Here is a 23,609-nt window from a genome sequence, read left to right as displayed (position 1 = left end):
TAGGAACCTCCTCAATGTTTCCTTTGTCGAGGATCCCGAGGCATATTTCATAGGTATAAAAACATTATTTTAAGCTTTGATGTTAGTTTTTAACTGATAATTGACCTGTTATTATGTGCATTTAGATGTAATGGGCAAAAGTTTTGATATGGAAATATTGCTGAAGAAGGAAGCTGCTTTTAAGGATTCCAATTTGGTCACCATCAAACGGGTTGATGAACCTTCTTTTGCTTCACCTTTTGCGAAGCGTATCAAGATTCTCACCACTACCAGTCGCTTAAATATTGCGGGTTCATCCCGAGCTGAGGATATCACCCAGATATGATGTCGAACTCATAGACTTCATTGGTCCCAAAAACTCTTTTGATGGGCTAAGGTTATATTGGAAAGGTGTATGGCCATTCTTCATTGGTATAACGACGTGATTGTCCAAGGATCTAAAGGGTGGGAGAAGACGAACACCCTTGAGCGTCAAAATCAAGAGCTGCTCTAGAACAAGGCCTAGGTGGATCTAACTCTGCATTCCTAAGCTTTGGCTTTAGCTTAAAGTTAGGGTCATATCAAGGTAAAGAACATCTACCTAAGAGCGAGAAGGAGCTGAAACGAGAAAATGTCGAGTTAAAACAAGATAATGTTGACTTAACCTCGAAGAGTATTGAAGGGCACGAGGAAGGCTTTAATAGCGCCTTACATCAAACTTATCATTTAAATCCAAATTGTTCTTACACAGTCGGATCCTATTAGAGTAACTCTTCCTGTCTTCGTCTTCTAATCTTCTCGGCCTTATAAGCGCCTGTTCCACGTGATCGTTATGTCGAGTAATTGTGTGTATGCTTTGGAAGCCGAGTTGGGAAAACTCTTTGGTGTGTTCAAGGCGCGTGGATGTGACAGTCTGTCAGAAAGCGCAGAGTCGCGTGATCTGGGTCGTTGATGTCGAGTTGATCTAACGGTGGAGATTGAATGTGACGGTTCGTAACCCTTCCCTCCACCTATAAATAGGGGTGTTGGTGGTTTCCATTTCTCACGCGTCATCCATGAATTTGCTCTGAGAATCCGAGAGCCAAGTGAGTGTTATAATCTGTGTACTAGTTGAAGAGTCTTAAGAGGTAACCATGTCTTCTAAGGGTGGCAATGCGGGTTGGCCCACCCCGCATAAGCCCGCCCTGCGTTTGGCCGCAAAATGTGGTTCGGGTTGGCCCACCCCACACTAGAAGTGCAGACTCATTTCACTGGTCCAACTCGCATAAGAAGTAACCCGCGAACCAGCGAGCCAGCCCGCATAAGAATTTTTAAAAAATAAAATAAAATTCAAGTACCAGGATTATTAGAAGATTTGATTAAAAATAATAAAGTTTTGCTTTGCATCTATTTTTTTCTATATATGTGTGTAAATGTATAAGAGAATCTTATTAAAGTTTTGCTACAAAATATTTTAATGAAGATGACTAATTTTTTAACTATCCTATTGAAATTTCTTCTCTATATTATTTTTTTATTAACAAATTTTAAATATAAGACTTTACTTACAACTAAATCCACTTTCACTCTTAATACTAACTTCTTTTGATGATTAAAATAAAACATTCATTTTTTTAGTACACTAAATTATTACTTTTAAATAAAATAAAAGAAATGTCACACTACAATAATGGATGTATGGGGTATTTTTTTATAAATAAATAAATAAATAATTTTTTTTATTTACGTGGGCAAGCGGGTCAATCCGCCCCGCCCCGCTGTTGCCTCGTACGGGTTGCAGGTTATGTGGGCCGATCAAAGCGGGTTAGAGGGCCGACCCGCATGACTTGCCCCGCATTGCCACCCCTAATGTCTTTCCTTTCCATCACCGGTTTATTTTCATCTGTGTCAGGAGGTTCGAGTAGGGGAAAGCCAATGGCCTTAGATGCTAGTTCTAGTGATACCGAGAGTGATGAGAAGTCCTCTTGGGCAGTCGATTCTTTGAGTAGGAATGACTTAGAGGTTCTATCTTGTTGTCAAAATTATGTGTAATTTCTCTCGATTGGAAAATTTATTGTGATCCAAATATTTGTCCAAATCAATTGAAATTTATATCTAAGTTGTTTCATATGTCTTTGATGTTGGGTTAAAAAAACACGTCCTAATTCCAAATAGAAAAATTATGATAAATTTGAAAAGCTAGGATGTTCAGTGTTGAAAATTGGGTTTGAGTGAGAGTTGTTTGCTCTCGGTGTTTGATTTGTTAAAAATAATCCAGTGGTATGTTTGACTTGAAATTTTGAGAGAATTATTCTTAAGATGTTAGTTGCAATTGGTTAAAATTTTAGATCCCAATTCCATCTAGAATGTTTTACATAAGTTTGGGAAGCCTCCTTCCACTGACAAATCTAGTTTGTTTTTGGTTTTTAATCTACTTTAGTGCCTTTGATAGATTCTTTTTGTTGTGCCATCTATTTACTTGTGCCTTAATTATTGTTTGTCATTTCTTGACCTTCATTTCAGTCATGTCTACATATATTTATGAACTTTGAGTTTAGCTTTTTTAAATTAACTTTTCTTGAAATTTTAGAGAAAAGGGTGTGAACATTCTTAGAAGGAAGTTTAGGCAACGTTTTAGCTGCATTTTTTAGGATTTCTTGTGACCTTTAGAGTGCCATCAAAGGAGAAGAAGAGACTAAAAAGGGAGTTGGATTGGTTGGAATTCCAAACACACCAAGGATTGCACAAAATGATCAAGAAAAGTGAAGATTTGAGTTGGCTATACCATGGAACAATTTGTTGAACCAAGTGGTGTTCAATGTTTTGAAGAATCCAAATCCTTTGAAGGATGTTGAAGCCTATGCTTTGCTTGGTGTTGCTGTGTTGGTTTAAGCTTTGTTCTAGGGTAGTTTAATGTTGTAATCCACCCTTAGATTAAATCTCAAGCAATTAGCATCTCAATCTTTATCAAAGTAAAATGTTTTTCAAACTAAGTTGAAACAACCGATAGTTTACACTTAGGTGTTTTGAGAAAGTTTGAAAAATGTTTTTGAATGGTGAAATCTGTTAAATAACAAAACAACCGATTGATTCGAGGAAACAATCGATTGTTTGTTTTGAAACCATAACAGAAAAACTGTTTTCTTTGACTGAGCTTTAAATGCTTTAACTGAATACGCTCCAGTCATTAAATGCTTTGACCAATTTATTTTGAATGCAATTAAGAGTTTGTTAAGATTTGATAACAAACTATATCCTTGAATATATTCTGAAAAATTGTTTTTAAGGATTAAGAATCTTGAGACAAAGTTTTAACTAAGAGTTTTTCAAAGAGTTCTGAGATTGCTTAAGAGTTGAGAGATTGATCAAGGTGCTGGAATAGGATTCTACTTGTATTGATTTCAGATATTCATCTGTAACAAGTGTAATCTTTGTAAACTGCTGAACAATTCGTTTGTGTGTTTTGCTGAGATTGGTTGTGTGTTCTTGAGGTGTTCAAGATCAGCAATCTTAGTGTTGGCCAAGGAGAGTGTGTTTCTTGAGGTTTTTAAGGTCATTCTCTTGGTTGTTGTGTAAGTGATCAAGGTGTGGTTGCTTAGTGGATTTTCTCAGGGTTTTTGAGAAGACTGGATGTAGCTCTGGTTTGGAGTGAACCAGTATAAACAACTGTGTACAATCTCTCTATCCCTAACTCTTTAATTTCAGTTTGTTTGTTGTTTGCTGGTATAAACAACCGATTGTTTTTTCTAGTATTACAGTTTTTGCTTGCTGTTTTGGCTAACTGAATTGCTGAATCAATTGGTTTCTGAAATAAATTCATTCTAGCTTTGAAAAGTTTGTGAAAACCCCTTTAAACAATTCACCCCCCTCTAGTTTAAAGCCATCTTTTCTAACACAATTAAGTATATTTTTGAGCATTTAATTTTATATCTTGTAAAGTGTTAGTCAAATGCCTTTTAGGAAATCTCATTGAACAATTGCTTAGTAGTTATGTTTAGTCTAGAAGTGTGTCAATTGGCTCAAAGTGTCAGTTGCACTTCTATTAGGAAACACCTAATTTCATTTCACTTGCTTTTAAATTCTTTTACTATTTCTATTGTTTCCTTTATTAATTGTTGTTGGTTTTAGGTATCCATGGTATTAGGAGAGTTTCCTTTCTTAGTATTCTTTAAACCTTTCTTTGGTTTTGTAGGTTCATTTGCATATCCACACACACACTTTTAGTAGTTTTTGGAAACTATTTTCGAAGTTACTTGAAGGGTCTTTTGTGCAGACTATATAAGGAGCATTTTGGTTAGGAAAGACTTGGTACTTAAGTCGTCCTTGTGACTCACCTCTCTTTCCTGGTAGTCTACTTAGAGTTAGTCTCTCTTTACAACCTCTAGGTGACTACCACAAAAAATGTTTATTTTTGTAATTAGATACCAATTTAGAAACTATTTATCAATAATATAATTTATGTACCAATAATTTTTTTAATTTCTAAAATAGTATTCAATTTAATCAATATAATAACTACTTATTTTTTGTCTCTAGATTTGGTGTTTATTTAATGATTTTCTAGTAGTGTTGTGACGAAGAATAAAGTAAGTAAACCAAAAAAACTTTCAAGGAAGAGTAATCAGGAACACAACCATACATCTTTTGAAAGGGGAATATACTTGGTATAAGAGAAAAGGAAATTTGGTTGATAACATGGACAACAATAAGAACAATTTTACCCCAAAATTCAATGAGATTTGAAGCAACCAATGAAAGAAAATCAGTAGTTTCAAGAATGTGATGATGTTTTTTTTTTTCAATAACCCCATTTTGTTATGACTATTTGTAGAAGAAATTTGATGAATGATACCATCTGTGACAAGTAATTCACATGATTTATTAGAAGTGTACTCACCATCAAGATCACATCGAAAACATTTAATAACAACATTATGCGAGTTTTAAGCATAATATGAAACATAAGATATACATAAGAAAAACTTAAAACAATGTTCATAAGATAAACACAACAATAATAAGTTGATTATCAATAAATGAGATATAATAGTAGAATACACATTTGGTAGAATGAATCAAAATGAATCAAATAAGAATATATAAGAAGTATATACATTCTTAGTGAAGGATAAATGTTTACAACTACAACGATCAGAAGTATCCTTTGCGATGACATTAGTAAAATTGGTAGGAAATTTTGTTGGGGGTGAAAAGGAACACTACAAAAAAAATATTGTATTTCGTCGGCCAAAAATGGACGCAAATGAATCAAAACTGACAAAAAAATGTCAAATTTATGTTGGCCAAGCATCAGACGAAAAAGACGTGGAAACAAAGTGCTTTTTTCGTCAGACAGCACAAGCAATGCAATTTGTGTGGGTCAAGCCACGACGTAAAAGGGATGTGAATGTCATCGGCCAGTTCGACATAAAACCGAAGTAATATCGTCGAGTTATGTGTGGGTCAGGTCGACGCAAAACTTAAGGGAAAAGGAAAAAAAAAACTTACATGGGCTTGGCCCACGCATATATGGAAGCGGTAACAAAAATTAAAACATTTTATTTTTTCTTTCTAGCCATTTTTACCTATAACATTTAGGATAACAAATCCCCAATCAGAAAACTATCATTCACAACACATTCACAATTCAGAATAACAAATCCCAATCAACATTCACACCACATTCACAAAAAATCATCCAAATAGATAAACAAAGTCATTCACATAATATCATCCATCCAAATCAACTATAAAAAAACTTAGAAATTTTAAAAATTAACCTCGGAAGAAGGATGGAAGACCACTTCGAGCAGGAGGTAGAGTTGGACCTGGTGGAACAGTAATGAAGGCACGTTGGAGTTGAAATGAGGAAGAAGAAGAAAAAGTTAAGAGAAAAGAAAGGGAGAAAGAAGAGACAACCGATAGTGATGGAAGCGAGACTAGGAGGTGCGACAACGGAGGTAGTGAGGGCGGGAGACTCGTGACGGACTTCGAGCTCAAATGAAGAAGAAGAACGAAATGTTAACAAAAATAAGAGAAGAGAAACAGAGAAACAAGAGCAAACCGATGGTGAAGACAGGTCGGAGCAGTGACGATGAACAACAGATGACACAACAACATAGAACTAAAATTCGGAGAGTGAGTGTGAAAGGGGCAGAGTGAGGAGAGTAAGTGTGAAAGTGAAAGGAATTAGGGTTTCTCAATTTGGAGAAAGTGAGTGAACTGAGTGTGGGGGCAGCAAAATGCGCTATTTAAATAGCACCTAATATGCGTCGACCACGACTGATGCACTAAGACGTGGATTTTGCGTCGGCTGGACGACGCCAATCCCAACATAAATAAAAACAAATTTCTAAAATTCAAGATATAATTAAGAAAAATTATATATAAATTTATATTTTTATAAATTCTTTCAAAAATACATAAATCACTAAATTTAATAGATATTAATTTACCCTTTTCATTATATTTGGAACATTTAATTAAATCTTCATAAAGTCAAATAAAAATTAAAAAAATAATTTAATTTATACAACAAAAATAAAAAAATTAATTTATATCAATGAACCTGTTATTGAAATTGCTCAGGATACCTTTTTTAGCTTTTACAATCTATTTTTTTAGTTCAACTCTTATCTTAGTAACTGCAATAAAAAAATTAGTACATATGCTTCACCCAAAATGACAATGAGTTAGGGTAATGAACTTATAACAAAAAATATGATGATTATAATTTCATTTCATGATTTTAAGTTCATTTTATACTGGATCCAATCAAAATGGGGTTATATATGTTAGATTTATTATTATTGGGAAAGAAAATTTATTGAGAGTGTCATATAGAAATGCTTTGAACAAAATATGAAATCATATGTAAAATAGTATAATGGCATAATTAGGAACTAAGTCTAGTAAAATTATTACATGTTATATTTATATTCCTAAACTTATGTATATTTTATATTTTACATAACATTTACAAAATTTAAATACAATTTTTTTATTCAGTTATTATTTTTCTACATTTTTCAATTCTTTCTAATGATAATTTCACTACATAATTTTATTATTAAATACTTAATCAACTAAATAAATTTAATTTAACTAACTTATATCAAAATTTAAATTTTACTCAAAAACAAAATATTCAAAATTAAAATATTTATTACAATATTAAAAAAAATTAAAATTAAAAATAAATAAATCATGTAATAAAATATACATAAATAAACTATTCAAAATTAAAATATTATAAATTAAATAAATTTAAAATAACTAATCTTTTAAAAAAATAAAAATATTTTAAATAAATATACCCATGCATCGACCTAACCAACACATCATATAAATTTTTTCAGAATTTATCGTTGGCCAGACCGACACATATATTAAATCATGCGTTGGTTAGACCAACACAAGATTATTATTATTTTTATTTATTTTCTTTGTGCGTCCTAAATCTATATGAGAATTCATGAAAAATGATTTTGTATCGTCTTTGAGTGGATTTGTCGACGAAAATGACTTTGACGCTTAATCAACACAAATGTTTTCACAACAAATGTTTTCTTAGTGGAAGATGTTAGGAAGTTGCACCTTACATCTTGAGATGTTGTAACGAGTGGTAAGGATTATGGTGGATTGGGATTAAGGAAAATAAGTAATGTGAATTTAAGTTTTATGATGAGAGGAAAATGGAGGTTAATTTGGTCATCCATTATTCTCAGCAAAAACAAGTGTGAAGGGTGGTGAAGGAGAATTTTTATGGGACTTCTCAAAATGATTAGTACTTGCACTCTCTTTGCTGCTGAGTTATGGAGAATCTATTATGACCCTTAAAAGCTATTCGACTGTTTATAACATGTTTTGATTCTATCACTCGTGTAACCATTTGTAGAAAAATATTCAGAAGTTTTGTAACTATGAAGGAGCCATTGCATGGCTTCATATCTGACGTGAAGCTAAACCAGGTACTTGAAACACTTCTCTTAAATGGCGTGTCGGTGTCAGATGCTTATATCGGATATCAACACTCGTGTGACACTTGTAGGACACGTATCTGTGAAATGTCAAATTCAAAAAATATTTGTTGAAATTCTGATAATTCCAGTACAGTTTTAACACAATTTTAAAAAAGAAAAATACATTAATTTTTAAAAACTTAAATTTATTGTATAAATTTTTATTATGATTATAAAAATAAGAAACAAATCATTGTGGACCAGTCATAAAAATAATATATAGATCTGTATCCTACATTTTAGAGATTATACGTATCTCCGTATCCGTGTCGTATCAGTGTTCGTGTCAGTGTCTGGGTTAAATAGGATTCCACTTCTATTATGATTCTGAACTGAAAAATTATTGTTTAGATTCTAAACAACAATTTATTAAAATACAGAACAAATTTAATAATAATAAAAATAATTAAAGTTATTTTTAAATAATGAAAAAACTTCTGGCGAGTAATAACAGATATTGTTAAGGAGTCTTCACAAAATAATTAAACATGCAAAAATAAAAAATATGTTTCAAAACATTTGTTACATTAATAACATAAAGGATATTCAATATGTTTTAAGAATTGAAAGCTAATAAAAGATACTAAATATCCTTCCACGAGTATTATTACTCATTCAAAGAAAGAATTAGTAAAATATATTGAAACTGTATAATTTATTTAATGAAAGAAATTTGTGGTCAAGAAAGAAACATGAGTTTAGGAGCAGTAACAAGCTAAAAGTAACCTCCTACAGATTAATTGAGTATTGGATATTAGTCTGTAAATAAAATAAAAAATTGAATTAAATTGTTTATAAATAAAATAAAATAAAAAAATAAGGATTAAATAGAAGGCAGTGTGAAGTTCTTGTTTTTACAGTTACTGAGATTCTTCTCCTTTGTGCTTTCGCAATCCTTATCTACCTTCGCATCACTCCTTGGGCCCCACCTCTTCTCTCATCCAACGGTCGAGATCTCTCGGCTGGATTGTGCTAGGGTTTACCCAAACCTTTTACCTATAACCTCTCACCTTCTTCCTTTCTCACTCCTTTTTCCCAGCGCAGTATCTGCTGCTCTATCGCTTTCTCTCTCTATTTACCTCACTATTTCAATTCTCCCCCTTCCCTCACGCGCCGCCGTGATTTCCGCCGGCGGCCACTCCTTATCCGCCGCGCATCCACCCCCCTTTTCTCTTTTCCCTTCCCTCTCCTCACCTTGCTCGCACACAAAACAAAAAAAATTAGAACTTTCTCTCAAGTCTGTGTTATCGTTCGTGCATCTACCCGAGTCTAGCTACCTTTTCTGTTCTTCCTAGGGTTTTATTGTTACCAATAACAAGAGGAGGGGGAAGAGAAAAAAAAGAAAAAAAAAGGAAAAAAAGGGAAATTAGGGATTTCTTTTCGGAAAAAAGAAAATTCAGTTTCTTTGTTTGTTTGTTTGTGTAGTTGTTGTTTTTGGTTGAGATGGCTCAGGTTCAGGTTCAGCCTCAGAATGCGATGCCCGGTCCCAACGGTGCTGCTGCTGCTGCTGGTGGTGGGGGAAACCAGTTTGTGACGACGTCGCTTTACGTCGGAGATCTCGACCCGAACGTCACGGACTCACAGCTGTATGATCTGTTCAATCAATTGGGCCAAGTCGTGTCTGTTAGGGTTTGCAGGGACTTGACCAGCAGAAGATCGCTCGGTTACGGTTACGTCAACTATAGCAACCCGCAAGATGGTTAGTTTATTTTTGTGTATAGTTCTTTACTGGTGTGTTTGCATTGGATTGTGCCTTTTTTTTCCATTTTACTTTATCGTTTCCTTGTGGTTTGATGATGAAATTTGTTTGCTTAATCTTATTTCTGAATGAATGGATTGGTTTTAAATATACGTCCTTCACCTGATTTCATATTCAATAGTGCCGCAATTGTGGTCACATTAGCCGGATATGTTCACAATTTCCGGCACTATCACAGGAACATTTAGACCTTGTTTTGGATCCTAATTTTTGGATTTATATTGTGGTGTTAGTTCTCTCGGGGAGGATTCATTAAAGCTAACAGATTTTTTGTAAACTGCTTTATAACCTTGTTTTGGACACTAATAATTTTTTTTGATTTGTTGTTTGACTTGTAACTGTGTCAGTGTTAGTTCTCTGGGGGGAAAGATCGATTCCTGCTATTATTTATGTATACTGCTTTGTTCTGGTGTAACCTAATAAATAGTGACGAAACTGAATACCGTGAAAGGAGCTGGGGAATTTATTACTCTATTTGCTTTATGAAGAATTGTTATTGTTATATCAATTAATGTGGTATGCCTTTAATTTCTTTTATTGCAAGAGCTTCTTGTGAAGTAGGTCTGTTATTTTGATGGTTGTAACTTTTGTGGTGAGATTATCACTCTATTAATGTTGATCATGTATGTTGCAAAGGTATGGTATGCACGCTGATAGGTGCACTGTTAATAGAATCTTATTTTATAAATTAGACAAACTTCCACGGAGAAAAGAAACTTTTCATGCTATGTCACAAGCAAATCTTTGTGTATCAAATTGTTTGGGGAAAGGGTGTGTTGCATAATCAGGAGAATTATGTTATAATTAAGTGCAGATTCTATTTTATATTTATTAGGACAGATTTGTTAGTGATTTGATTTGATTTGTACAGCTTTAAACACTCATTATTTCTGGCTTTCATTGCCTATTATTTCTTTCTTTAATTAGGTTGTAAAACAGTCTATAAATAGAGACTGTAATCACATTTGTAAAATATCTCAGAAATATATTTCACTTATTTCTTTCCACTTGGTATCAGAGCTCCTGATCTAGGAGACTCTGCTTCCGCAAATTTTTTTTTAGCCTTCATTGCTGTAATCATTTTCCTTGACAGCCTTCATTGCTGCAATTATTTGTTGGACAGCCTTCATTGCTGCAACTTTCTATTTTCCTTATCCTTTCTCCATTGACCACCACCACCACCTTGCACCATTGACCACCACCGACCACCACTGCCGTCGCTCGCCGGAAACTGCACCGCTCGCCGGAACTGCCACTGCTCGCCGGAAACCGCCGCTGGCCGCCTGAAACCGCCACCGGAAAATTTTTCCGGCAGATTTTTTTTCCTGTGTGTGTGAACAGGATCAAATTTTGCCAATCTGAAAAACTCAGTTGGTTTTGAACTCTCATGGACTCCCTTAGTAAGCCATCTAGCTATTGTTCCTTTACTATGAGTGGTAAGAGTTCTAGTTTTTTATCCTTTAATGCTTCTAGTACTGAAAATATCTGGATTATAGACTCTGGTGCTACTGATCATATGACACCTCATTCCTCTTCTTTTTCATCCTACACTACTTTATCCGGTAAGCCATATATTACTATTGCTAATGGTTCCACTACCCCCATTAATGGTCGTGGTAACATTCACCTTCAACCTTCATTTCCTTTAAAAAATGTGCTTCATGTTCCCAAACTATCCAATAACCTCTTGTCTATTCAAAAGATTACCCAAGATTTAAATTGTACAGTGGTATTTTTCCCTTCCCATTGTGTTTTTCAGGATCTTGTCACGGGGAAGACTATTGGAATTGCTAAAGAGCAGGGCGGGTTATATTATTTACAGCATGAAGAAAGTAAAAAGGGTGCTAGACTACAGGCACACACTTCTAATCTTCAGCAAGGTCGTGAATCTTGGTCATCCTCTCAGATATGGCTTCAACACAGACGTCTTGGTCATCCTCCATTTAGTACCCTAAAGTCCTTATTTCCTGTTTTATTTACAAAAGTGTCTGCTGAGTCATTTCATTGTGATGTTTGTCAGTTTGCTAAACACCATCGGACAACTTTTCCTCCCAATGGTAATAAAAGTTCTAAACCTTTTGATCTTATTCATTCAGATGTATGGGGACCTTCACCTATTCCTAATATCTCGGGTACAAAATGGTTTGTTTCATTTATTGATGATTGTACTCGGGTTACTTGGTTATTTCTCATGAAAGATAAGTCTGAAGTTTTTCACTTGTTTGTAAAGTTTTACAGAATGATTCAAACACAATTTGAAAGTTCAATTAAGAGATTGCGTTCTGATAATGGAAGAGAATATGTGAACCAAAACCTTTCCAAGTTCCTTGAGGAAAATGGAGTTGTTCATGAATTAACCTGTGTGGACACTCCTCAACAAAATGGGGTTGCTGAAAGGAAAAATCGTCATCTCCTTGAGGTTACTCGAGCTTTACTTTTCCAAACATCTGTTCCTAGATCTTACTGGGGGGAAGCAGTCCTGACTGCCACTTATTTGATTAATAGATTACCCTCTCGGGTTCTAGAGGGTGTTACTCCTATTCAGGTTATGACCACATTCTATCCTTCTATTCCCATGTTGAATAGTCTTCAGAATCGTGTCTTTGGTTGTCCTGCTTTTGTCCATGTTCATAGTCCTAATCGGGGTAAGTTAGATCCTCGTGCCATCAAATGTGTCTTCATCGGTTATGCCCCCTACAAAAAGGGGTACAAATGTTATCATCCTCAAAGTCGTAAAGTTTATATTTCCAAAGATGTCACCTTCCATGAAACAGAGTCTTTCTTTCCTAGTTCTCAGCTTCAGGGGGAGAGTATTCAAGAAGCTGAGGACCTTGAGTTGCCACCTTTTCCTTTGTTACAGGATTTCGTTCTTAGGAAGGATGACAAAGACCCTGCACCAACATCATTACCAGAGAAGAATAATGAAGACAAATATTTTGGAAAACAATATCAGCGAAGGCAACAAGAACCCGTCCTGGTCGAACAGCAACTTCAATTGTCTGAACCGGAGGTAAGAACTCATACCAGTGAGACTCTTGAGGACACCTTAAATACTGCTTTTGAACCTAACCTAAATGATTTACCTATTGCCTTGAGAAAAGAAAAAAGATCTTGTGCCAAATATCCTATATCCCAATTTGTGTCTACAGAAAAACTTTCTATGCAGCACCAGAGTTTTCTTTCAGCTATTGATTCTATCAAAATCCCTACATCGGTACAAGAAGCCTTAAAAGATGATAACTGGATTCGAGCCATGAATGAAGAAATGAGCGCGTTAGAAAGGAATGAGACTTGGGAGATTGTAGAGAGACCAAAAGATAAGAAAGCAGTGGGTTGTAGGTGGATATACACAGTTAAGTATAAGTCTGATGGCACACTGGATCGGTATAAAGCAAGGTTGGTTGCAAAAGGGTACACTCAAACCTATGGGATCGATTATGAGGAGACTTTTGCTCCAGTGGCAAAAATGAATACCGTCAGGATTATTCTCTCCCTGGCGGCACACTTTGGTTGGGCAATGCATCAATTTGATGTTAAAAATGCCTTCTTGCATGGAAGCTTGGAGGAAGAAGTATACATGGAGATTCCACCTGGGTATGGTATTGTTAATGAAGGGAATAAGGCGTGCAGACTTAAGAAGGCCCTATATGGTCTTAAACAATCACCTCGTGCTTGGTTTGGAAGGTTTACTCAAGCTATGGTATCTTTGGGGTACCGACAAAGCCAAGGTGACCATACTCTGTTTATAAAACATTCTCAGAATGGTAAACTCACTCTACTTTTGGTCTATGTAGATGATATGATTATTACAGGTGATGATGAGATTGAAAAACAAAATTTGAGGGAGAGACTAGCTGCTCAATTTGAAATGAAGGATCTTGGGAAGCTGAAGTACTTCCTTGGGATAGAGGTTGCTTACTCGAGACAGGGCATCTTTATTTCTCAAAGGAAATACATCCTTGATCTTCTCAAAGAGATTGGTAAGTTGGGTTGTAAGCCCACTGGAGTGCCAATAGAGCAAAATCATAGGATTGGGAATGATGAGGAAAACCCAAAAGTGGAGAAGACACAATATCAAAGACTTGTGGGAAAACTCATTTATCTTTCACACACTAGGCCAGATATAGCCTATGCAGTTAGTGTGGTTAGTCAATTTATGCATGATCCAAGAGAAAGACACTTGCAAGCAGTAGATAAAATTATTCAGTACTTAAAAGCCTCTCCAGGAAAAGGATTGCTATTCAAAAAGGGGGAAAACTTATCCATGAAAGTATATACTGATGCTGACTATGCAGGATCGATTGTTGATAGGAGATCCACCACAGGCTACTGCATGTTCTTGGGTGGAAATCTGGTGACATGGAGGAGCAAGAAGCAAAATGTAGTTGCAAGATCAAGTGCAGAGGCAGAATTTAGAGCCATGGCTCAAGGGGTGTGTGAACTCTTATGGATGAAGATCATACTTGATGACCTAAAAATAAAATATGAAGCTCCTATGAGTTTGGCATGTGATAATAAGTCCGCTATCAGTATTGCACACAATCCGGTTCAACATGATCGAACAAAGCACGTAGAGATAGACCGACACTTTATTAAAGAAAAGTTGGATGATGGTCTTATAGCCACTGAGTACATCCCTTCAAGACTCCAATTGGCAGATATGTTTACTAAGGGACTTCCCGCAAAACAATTCGAAGATCTTACTTGCAAGTTGGGAATGATAGATATACATTCACCAACTTGAGGGGGAGTGTTGCATAATCAGGAGAATTATGTTATAATTAAGTGCAGATTCTATTTTATATTTATTAGGACAGATTTGTTAGTGATTTGATTTGATTTGTACAGCTTTAAACACTCATTATTTCTGGCTTTCATTGCCTATTATTTCTTTCTTTAATTAGGTTGTAAAACAGTCTATAAATAGAGACTGTAATCACATTTGTAAAATATCTCAGAAATATATTTCACTTATTTCTTTCCACTGGGTGCATTCTTTTATCTATAGTAATTGAAAGTATCAGTCAAAAGGCATTTGCCCCGCTGGATGAATTTAATATAACCCTGACATATTTTCCTTTCGTGAATGGATGCTTTTTAGAAAACATGAGTTAATCTAATAGTTGCATTGCAGTATTAATCCTGCGTTAGCTAAAACTCTATGAATTTATCTTCAATGTTTTTGGAATATCTCCATTTCTGTTAGTTACTGTTTTGCTTATTTGAAGTATCTAAAGCCCGTTTCATAAATGCTTTTTGATATTTAATCTTGTAAGTTTTAGAATGCAAGAGACTGGATGTAAGTGTATCTTACCTACGGAGAGCATACTCTCTAGCATGCTTTGTTCATATTGATAGGATATTGTAGAGAACTTGAATAGTTTCTAGTTGTTGTAAATTGATGGATCTGCAAAAGATGCATTTAGAATTTCTCTTATGCTCGTCATTGATATTAAATCTTTCTATTATCTCTCGTAGTTGATCTCTGCCTTTTGATTCATATCTTGGATTCGTTGTCATCTTTAATTAACCAAGTCCTTTAGAATTATCCCAAATATCTAGTAATCTGCTTCTAGAATTTGTAGCGCATCTCTGGTATTTCATAGAGCACAATACTGTATAATAATTAGCTATTCTTTTGATTGGGTAACATAGTCATGCCATATCATACATTTCTTAAAAATTGGTCTTTTGATGACTCTGCTCATTCAAAATAAGATATGTTTATGATCATTTTATTATGCCAGATGCATGATTTAAATATTCTGGGAGATGGTTTCTGTTCTATTGTTACGATACTCCCTTGTGTTATTGGAAAAATGGCCAGGACTACTCTACATTAGGGGGTTTGTTTTCGTGATTGATCACTATCATAAAAAATCATGATTTTATTCTTCAATTGTCTTATTAACTCTTTCTTCCCATAAATCTGATCTTCGTTTTACAGTCCTTGTAGTTTTCTATGCTTAAATAATACTTTCTCTTGTGCTGTTGATGTTGTGATAACCATAAGTTCACCCCCCATGTTTGTTATATAGATTATTTTCTTGCTGTTTCTAACATTTTTCGTGCCTGCCAGCTGCCAGAGCATTAGATGTTCTGAATTTCACTCCTCTCAATAACAAGCCCATCCGGATTATGTATTCACATCGTGATCCCAGTATCCGGAAAAGTGGGGCAGGAAATATTTTTATCAAGGTATGAATATCTTGGTGCTTCTTGATTGTTTGGTAGTGGAAGGATTTTTGCCAAGCTTCTATATTGCATACCCTAGTTGGTACTCCCTTTTTCATTTGTTTTCTTTTCAATTTGTGGATTATTACAGAATTTGGATAGGGCAATTGACCACAAGGCATTACATGATACCTTCTCTACATTTGGAAATATCCTTTCATGCAAGGTAGCTACAGATTCATCTGGGCAATCAAAAGGATATGGCTTTGTTCAATTTGATAATGAGGAATCTGCCCAAAAAGCCATAGAGAAGCTGAATGGTATGTTGTTGAATGATAAGCAAGTGTATGTGGGACCCTTTCTTCGCAAGCAAGAGAGAGAAGGTGCTATTGACAAAGCAAAATTCAATAATGTTTTTGTCAAGAATCTAGCAGAATCAACTACTGATGATGAATTGAAGGTGATTTTTGGTGAATTTGGAACTATTACTAGTGCTGTAGTGATGAGGGATGGAGATGGGAAATCAAAGTGCTTTGGGTTTGTGAATTTTGAGAATGCTGATGATGCTGCTAGGGCTGTTGAGGCTCTCAATGGCAAAAAACTTGATGATAAGGAATGGTATGTTGGAAAAGCTCAGAAGAAATCTGAAAGGGAGAATGAATTGAAACAACGATTTGAGCAGAGCATGAAAGAAGCTGCTGATAAATATCAAGGGGCAAACTTGTATGTCAAAAATTTAGATGATAGCATTGGTGATGATAAACTTAAGGAGCTGTTCTCCCCTTTTGGTACCATTACCTCTTGCAAGGTAAGTAGTATAATTGGCCTGACACTAAATCTTTGTTTGTTGTAATATCTCTTTATTAAGTGCTCTACACTTGAAAGGTTATGAGGGACCCGAATGGCGTAAGTCGAGGATCAGGATTTGTTGCATTCTCAACTCCTGAGGAGGCATCTAGAGCTGTAAGTTGTAGGGATATATTCATCGTGAAAGTATTACTTGGTTTTTAGTTTGAAAATGATTTTGTTTGCTCTATTTTTTGGTAGCTCGCTGAGATGAATGGGAAAATGGTGGTAAGTAAACCTCTGTATGTGACTCTAGCTCAAAGGAAAGAAGATAGAAGAGCTAGACTGCAGGTATGGCTTGTTTTAATTGCTGATCTCTTCTCAACTTTTCTCTGTTGGTGGAATTATGAATTAACAATGCTGGATTAAATCTTTGATGTATTCTGTCTTCTCTAGCTCATGCACGCACATACCAGTGTCTTTCTGCCATTTCTTTCAACTATCTTACAATAATGATAATTGTAATTGGAGCAGAGTATGGGTTGTTTAATAATTGTTTTCTTTTTGTGTTAATTATATATATTTCCTTTGGCTAATTCAGGTTATGAGATCAATAACACAAGCAATGTTGCTGTGCTTTGCTAATGATTATAAATTCAATTATGATAGCTTTGCACTGTATTTCATTATTGAATCTGTGGCTGTAAATATGTTTTCATGTTGGAATAATTTCTTTATGCAGGCTCAGTTTGCTCAAATGCGGCCTGTTGGAATGCCACCATCTGTTGGTCCTCGTGTTCCAATGTATCCTCCAGGTGGTCCAGGTATTGGTCAACAAATATTTTATCAAGGCCCTCCTGCTATCATTCCTTCCCAGGTAATCTCTTCTAATCTGTCTATCTACATGGATTTAAATTAGTGATATCTTGAATTATGCTTGTTATTACACTGACTTTGCTCAATGGAGTAATTTCTTGATCATTCTCCTATCTGACCATGAAAATCTTTCTCAGCCTGGATTTGGTTATCAACAACAACTTGTGCCTGGTATGAGGCCAGGTGCAGCTCCTGTGCCAAATTTCTTTGTGCCAATGGTTCAGCAGGGACAACAGGGTCAGCGCCCTGGTGGAAGGCGTGCAGTCCAGCAGTCTCAGCAGCCAGTGCCAATGATGCCACAGCAGGTTGGTGCAATTCTTTGTTCATAATTTGTGGGTCATCTATCTTGTTTAGAGCATTTACCTGATAATTTTGAGATTGGCAGATGCTTCCTAGGGGACGTGTCTATCGTTATCCTCCCGGCAGGGGTATTCCTGATGTTCCTATGCCTGGGGTTGCTGGAGGTATGTTTTCTGTTCCATATGATGTGGGTGGGATGCCACTGCGTGATGCATCACACTCCCAGCAAATTCCTATTGGGGCTTTGGCATCGGCTCTGGCTAATGCTTCTCCAGAGCAGCAGAGGACGGTAAGCTTTTCACTCCTTCTAATGTTTATGTAATTAAAACTTGAATCAGTGTTGTAAAGTTTTGGGTGTGCCTGAACATCATTTACTGCCTTGTCCAATTTGTAACTAACTATTATGTTTGTTATATATTTGTAGATGCTGGGTGAGAATCTCTACCCACTTGTGGAACAGTTAGAGCCTGATAATGCTGCAAAAGTCACAGGCATGCTTCTTGAGATGGACCAGACTGAAGTTCTGCATTTGCTCGAGTCACCAGAAGCGCTGAAAGCGAAGGTGGCTGAGGCGATGGATGTCCTAAGGAATGTTGCTCAGCAGCAGCAGGCTGGTGGTGCTGCTGATCAGCTGGCTTCTTTATCACTTAATGACAACCCATGATGGATTGTTATTTTCGGCACTGGCTTTGATACAGTTTTCAGGTTGAGTTTGTTTCTTTAGATTAGACACTTTTGGTTTGTTGTGCACCTCCTTCTTTTGGTTGAAGGATACTTCAACACTGATTTTATTTATGTCTTGCATTTGGTACATGGAATCATTTGTTGGTTTATCTTTGACTACATGAGTTTGGGTGAGGAAGGACTTTGATTTTTGGATAAATGATGGGTTACCGGTTATCAGTGGCCCTGTGTTTTTGTGAGGACGTGAATCCTCGTCTTTTGTCCTTGTTCTTGTCGAACTCATGATGGATTTATTAATAAGTTTTTGCTCCATGTATTGGAGAAGTGCAGGTTAGGGACAAATCTTGTTTTTTCTCCTCAATTAAAAAACCCTCAAGAAGATTACTTGCAATGCTTTTATGAAGAGATTGCATCATTTTCTAAAATTCACGTGGTGGAAAACATGTGCTAGTTTATCGAACCTAAGATACAAGATCGTTTGGAGTACTTGGTACACTGATGGTAAAAACTATGGATTTATTACGTTTTCATGGCACTGAGTATCATATTGGATGAGATGCCGTGTGGGTCCTGTCTTCTCTCCCCCCGTGTTCTAATTAAGGAATAGTTTCACCAACCATTTCCAAGTTCAGTTGTATCTGTGAAGAGGGTATTCACAAATTTCGGATTGCCTAGTAAGTCGAATTGATTTGTTATAAAGATCAATCAGTCAGAAATTGGGTAAAATCCTTTTGTTTTCCCTAATTGAACTTTTATCTGGTGTTTAATTTAAACTGAATTAGATTTAGATACGGTGTGTGTGTGTATATATAGTGTTTATTAGTGAATTTTTTGTTCACGTAGATGATATTTAAAAAGACATATTAAATCAACTTAATATATTCTTTTAAAATATATTAAAATATAAATTGTTAAATCTTACTATAGTTGTTTAATTTTGATAAAACTTTAATTGGTTTCTTAGAAGGAACCAATTTGGTCTTTAAGTTTTGAGTTAAGTTTTGGATTGGAAAGATGGAAAATGATGAATCTTCAAACCTCCAGGATACGTAAATGTTCTTCCAAAGTGAATAGCAAACCAATAAGATGATCTTTTATCAATCAATTTTTTTTTTTCATGTTTGGTCTAGTTTTTCATATTTATATTTATTTTTAGTTTTTTGATTTTCTTAGTTTTATGCTACTTTTCATCTATATTAGTAAATATATTAAATTTGGTCTTTGAGAATATTCATTTATTACTATATATTTTAAGTATGGACGCCACTAAATGTCCAAAAGTATAATTTTAATAGTTTAAATGATTTAAATTTTTAATAATATTTTCTATAAAATAAAATTGTTAACTTTTAAAAGTTAATTTTAATTCGTGATGATTTTAGTTTATAATTTTTTTCATTTTTTTAAAGTGCTTATAGAAAAATTTGGTTAAATATATTCCATATATTAAAACTATTTCACCTTTTAACATTCATTTTTATAGTTTTATCTTTTAATGAAATATTTTCTTTTAGCTTACCCAAATAAATCTGATATATATATATATATATATATATATATATAATGAAAAGAATTTTTTTAAACAAACACTTAGTCTGTTATCGTGGAAGGTTTTTTCAGAATTTTTCTGGAGGAATAATTTATAAAGAAGAAAACTGAAGAGAGGAAGAGGATCAAAAAATTATTTTGGGTTTAGGAAAAAGTTCAACCCTTTAATCACTCTAAAACTCAAAAAAGTTTTTGATCCTGGTGATGTTCATCGTGAAGCAGGTAAAATTACTCTACAACGTAATGTGGCACCCAAAACCAAATGTGACGATAGAGATGGAGAATGAGACGTCATCCGTCCAACAACTCATGAAAACTGTGTGAGAACTTCAACAAAACAATGCAGAGGCTAGAAAACAAGAAGAATTTCAAGGGGTGCAAGAGCGTATACAAGAGGAATCTAGCGTTGCACAAGAATGCATGCGCCTAAAGTTACAAGAAGAGGATGAGTGTCAATAGAAGGAAACTCACGAGGAATAAACGAAACTCAGGATGATGTAGAAATGGCCCAAAAGTTGATGGATGATGCTATCAAGGCCCAAAAAGATACAAAGGGAGAAAGAAGCTTTAGGAAGATAACTTATGATCTAACAGGTAGGAGAGGAGGTGAAAACCCCAATTAAACTAAGAGGATCCCCAACCATTCTCCAAGTAAATCATGATGATGCCCTCACATTTTAGGGTGTCCATTCGGGCTTGAGAATCACCTCAAAGCCTTTCGAGCCCAGATGTTGATTTCATGGGGTTGAACTCGATGCGTAGCAAGATGTTCGTTGACACATTCACCAGAATAACTCTCGGTGGCACCTTCACCTGATTCTACACTTTTGTAAGAATATTGAAGAATAGTTTGTTGCAAATAAAATCAAGCCACCATGGATGGTAAATCTGTTTTATATAAAGCAAGATGAGGGGGACCTTGAAGAGCTATCTCAATCACTTTTATGAGGTGTTAATACATATTCAATAACCAAATGAGGATATGGTTGTAGATGTGTAGATGTGTTTGTAAAAGGACTACAAGCCAGTCCTTTCAATGAATCGCTACTCAAGAATCGAGCAGAGTCAATGGTGGAAGTTTGAAAATGTGACTCAACATACATTGAAGTCGAAAAAACACTTTGAAGAAAAAGGGAGGAGGAGAAGCGAGCACGCTCCAAATTCAGTGAACATGAAAACAAGATAGTAGCAAACACTCAGGGGAGAGGAAGCCCGAATGTGTCATATGTCACCAGACAGAACAATGAATAAATAGAAGCCCTCAATGTCCACTGATGAGTGTCCCTTGGAATCAACTTTCGAGGGATCCCGAGATTGCAAACAAGCTAAATTTATCCAGGCGAACTGGTGGGCCATCACCGAGAAGTGTGGTGTAAGTTTCATCGGACACATGGCGCCCTATAGAGGTACTTATATGTGTCGGGTAAACGAAAGTAGACGACATCGACGAGAGGTGTTGCACCTAGAGAGCCACTCATGAAGCCCAATCCTCGGAGATTTCATCACCACAGTTAGAGGATTCTTGGGAGGAGGTGTAACCTCGTCTAGTCGAAAGAGATACGTCTAATCGGTATTATCATTAAAAGCTCAGAGACTACCACAAGCTCTCCCTATTTGTTTCTCGGTGATCGATCTGGATGATGTAGCACCTCATGAAAATGACCTGATTGTAGTATCAGAAATCTTCATGGGCTGCAATGTGCATTGAGTTTAGTTGATTAGGGAATTTTGGTAGATGTTATGTTTTGGGAGACCTTGTGGGCTTAAACATTCCACAGGATCAACTATAACCCTTTGATGGAACCCTCTTGGGATTCTCGCAAGAATAAGTGAAAGTTCGAGGCCATGTAGAATTTCGAACTATTTTCTCAAATGGCATGGCGACGAACACAATCATGCTAAGATACATTTTGGTGGACGTCCCCTCTTCATATAACTTGTTATTGAGGCGACCATCTGTAAACAAGCTCAGGCCAGTTGTGTCGACTCAACACTTGAAAATGAAGTTGGTCCCTCTAGAAGGGGGGATTGTCACATTAAAAGTTGATAAAAAGATGACCAAAAAGTATTACGATAATAGTTTGAAAACTTGTTGAGGAACATACACTATTGCAAAGGTCGGATCGAGCATATGTATAGAGGCAAATCCTCAGGAAGAGAGAAATGACATACATCCTGAACCCGTCGAGAATACATGAGAACTTGTTCTGAATGAAAAACAATTTCACATTGAGACATCTTTTAATGTCGAATAGAAGAGGAATTGAGGGAAGTCCTGATAAGAAACATGAGAGCCTTCACCTAGTTAGCCATCGACATGCCTGACATCGACCCCTACTACCTATGCCATCGATTGAATTTTGACGCTCAAGCCAAGAAGTAAGTTTAGTGATAAAAAATGCATCACAATCTGGGAGGAAACCCAGAAATTCGAGATATCTAATTACATTAGAGAAATCCAGTATCCTCAATGGCTAGCTAATGTAGTCTTGGTTAAGAAAACGAGCAAAAAAAGAAGGTTTGTCGATTTCACAGATCTTAATAACACATGTCCCAAAGATTTGTACCTCCTGCCCAACATAGACATGCTCGTTGATAATGCTTTGGGGTGCAGGCTCATCAATTTCATGAATGCCTTTTTCAGGATATAATTAGATAAGATGCACCCGATGGATGAAGAAAAGATAACTTTATGGCAGAGACTACCAATTACTGTTATAAGGTTATGCCTTCGGCTTGAAGAATGCAAGAGCCACCTACCATAATGGATAAAATACTTCATCTCATAATCGATAGGAATGTGCGGACCTATGTCGACAACATGGTGGTGACCTCTAAGCAATCGAGAAGTTACTGACAAGATCCAAACAAGTGTTCAACGATCATCAATATAAGAAGGCCAACAAGCGTAAAAGAAGCACATTCACTAACAGGCTAGATAGTTGCCATGTCACGATTCTTGTTGCAAGGAGGGGAAAGGGTTTCTCCTACTTTTAGTGCCTATGAAAGAATGATTGTTTCATCTAGACAGAGCAATGTGAGGAGGTATTCCTCAAATGGAAAGAATACCTATCCCATCCGCTAGTTCTTAGCAAGCCTGAACCTGGAATTCCCATTGGACTATATTTTCGGCAATGGATCGAGTTATCAGTTCATTCGTTGTCCAAGATACAAAAGAAGGGAAAAAATTGATCTATTATGTGAGCAAGATTTTGCAAGCGACAGAGATCTGATACCAGGCTATTGAGACATTACTTTCAAAGTTACTCAGTAGTGGTGATGACCGAGGCAAGTACTATGAAAACTAGATGTCACGAGAAGAATGATCAAGTGGGCCATCGAGCTATCAAAATTTGACATTTGCTACGAGCCGCGATGAAGTTCTTTTGAAGCAGTCACTATAATTTTCTTTCAAAGCAAGCAACAACCCTGAAAGAGAATGTTTAGAAGTTTTACAGATATCGGGGAAGCAAACGTGGATGACCTCATACCTTTATTTTATA

At 35.7% G+C, this 23,609-nt stretch overlaps 1 protein-coding gene across 1 annotated transcript; it reads left to right on the top strand.

Annotated features, from left to right (window-relative positions):
• Positions 1-8,835: 8,835 nt before the first annotated feature.
• LOC137806423 (polyadenylate-binding protein 2-like) lies at positions 8,836-18,900 on the top strand. Its single transcript, XM_068606542.1, has 9 exons — positions 8,836-9,678; positions 15,818-15,936; positions 16,064-16,720; positions 16,798-16,875; positions 16,960-17,049; positions 17,441-17,575; positions 17,712-17,879; positions 17,960-18,163; positions 18,299-18,900. The coding sequence occupies exons 1-9, from the start codon at positions 9,423-9,425 to the stop codon at positions 18,536-18,538; spliced, it is 1,947 nt and encodes a 648-aa protein (XP_068462643.1). The 5' UTR covers positions 8,836-9,422; the 3' UTR covers positions 18,539-18,900.
• Positions 18,901-23,609: the final 4,709 nt, after the last annotated feature.

The sequence above is a fragment of the Phaseolus vulgaris genome, chromosome 3 (assembly GCF_000499845.2).
Source record: "Phaseolus vulgaris cultivar G19833 chromosome 3, P. vulgaris v2.0, whole genome shotgun sequence".
Lineage (NCBI taxonomy): Eukaryota > Viridiplantae > Streptophyta > Magnoliopsida > Fabales > Fabaceae > Phaseolus > Phaseolus vulgaris.
The sequence above is the reverse complement of the archived record's forward strand: the minus strand, read 5'-3'. Positions and strand labels throughout refer to the sequence as shown.

Bases quoted from the DNA above. Each gene is read 5' to 3' on its own strand.
- LOC137806423 (XM_068606542.1), top strand. From the start codon at position 9,423: ATGGCTCAGGTTCAGGTTCAGCCTCAGAATGCGATGCCCGGTCCCAAC. The intron at 16,876-16,959 runs GTAAGTTGTAGG...ATTTTTTGGTAG, and splicing joins CTGAGGAGGCATCTAGAGCT to CTCGCTGAGATGAATGGGAA. The intron at 18,164-18,298 runs GTAAGCTTTTCA...ATATATTTGTAG, and splicing joins CTCCAGAGCAGCAGAGGACG to ATGCTGGGTGAGAATCTCTA.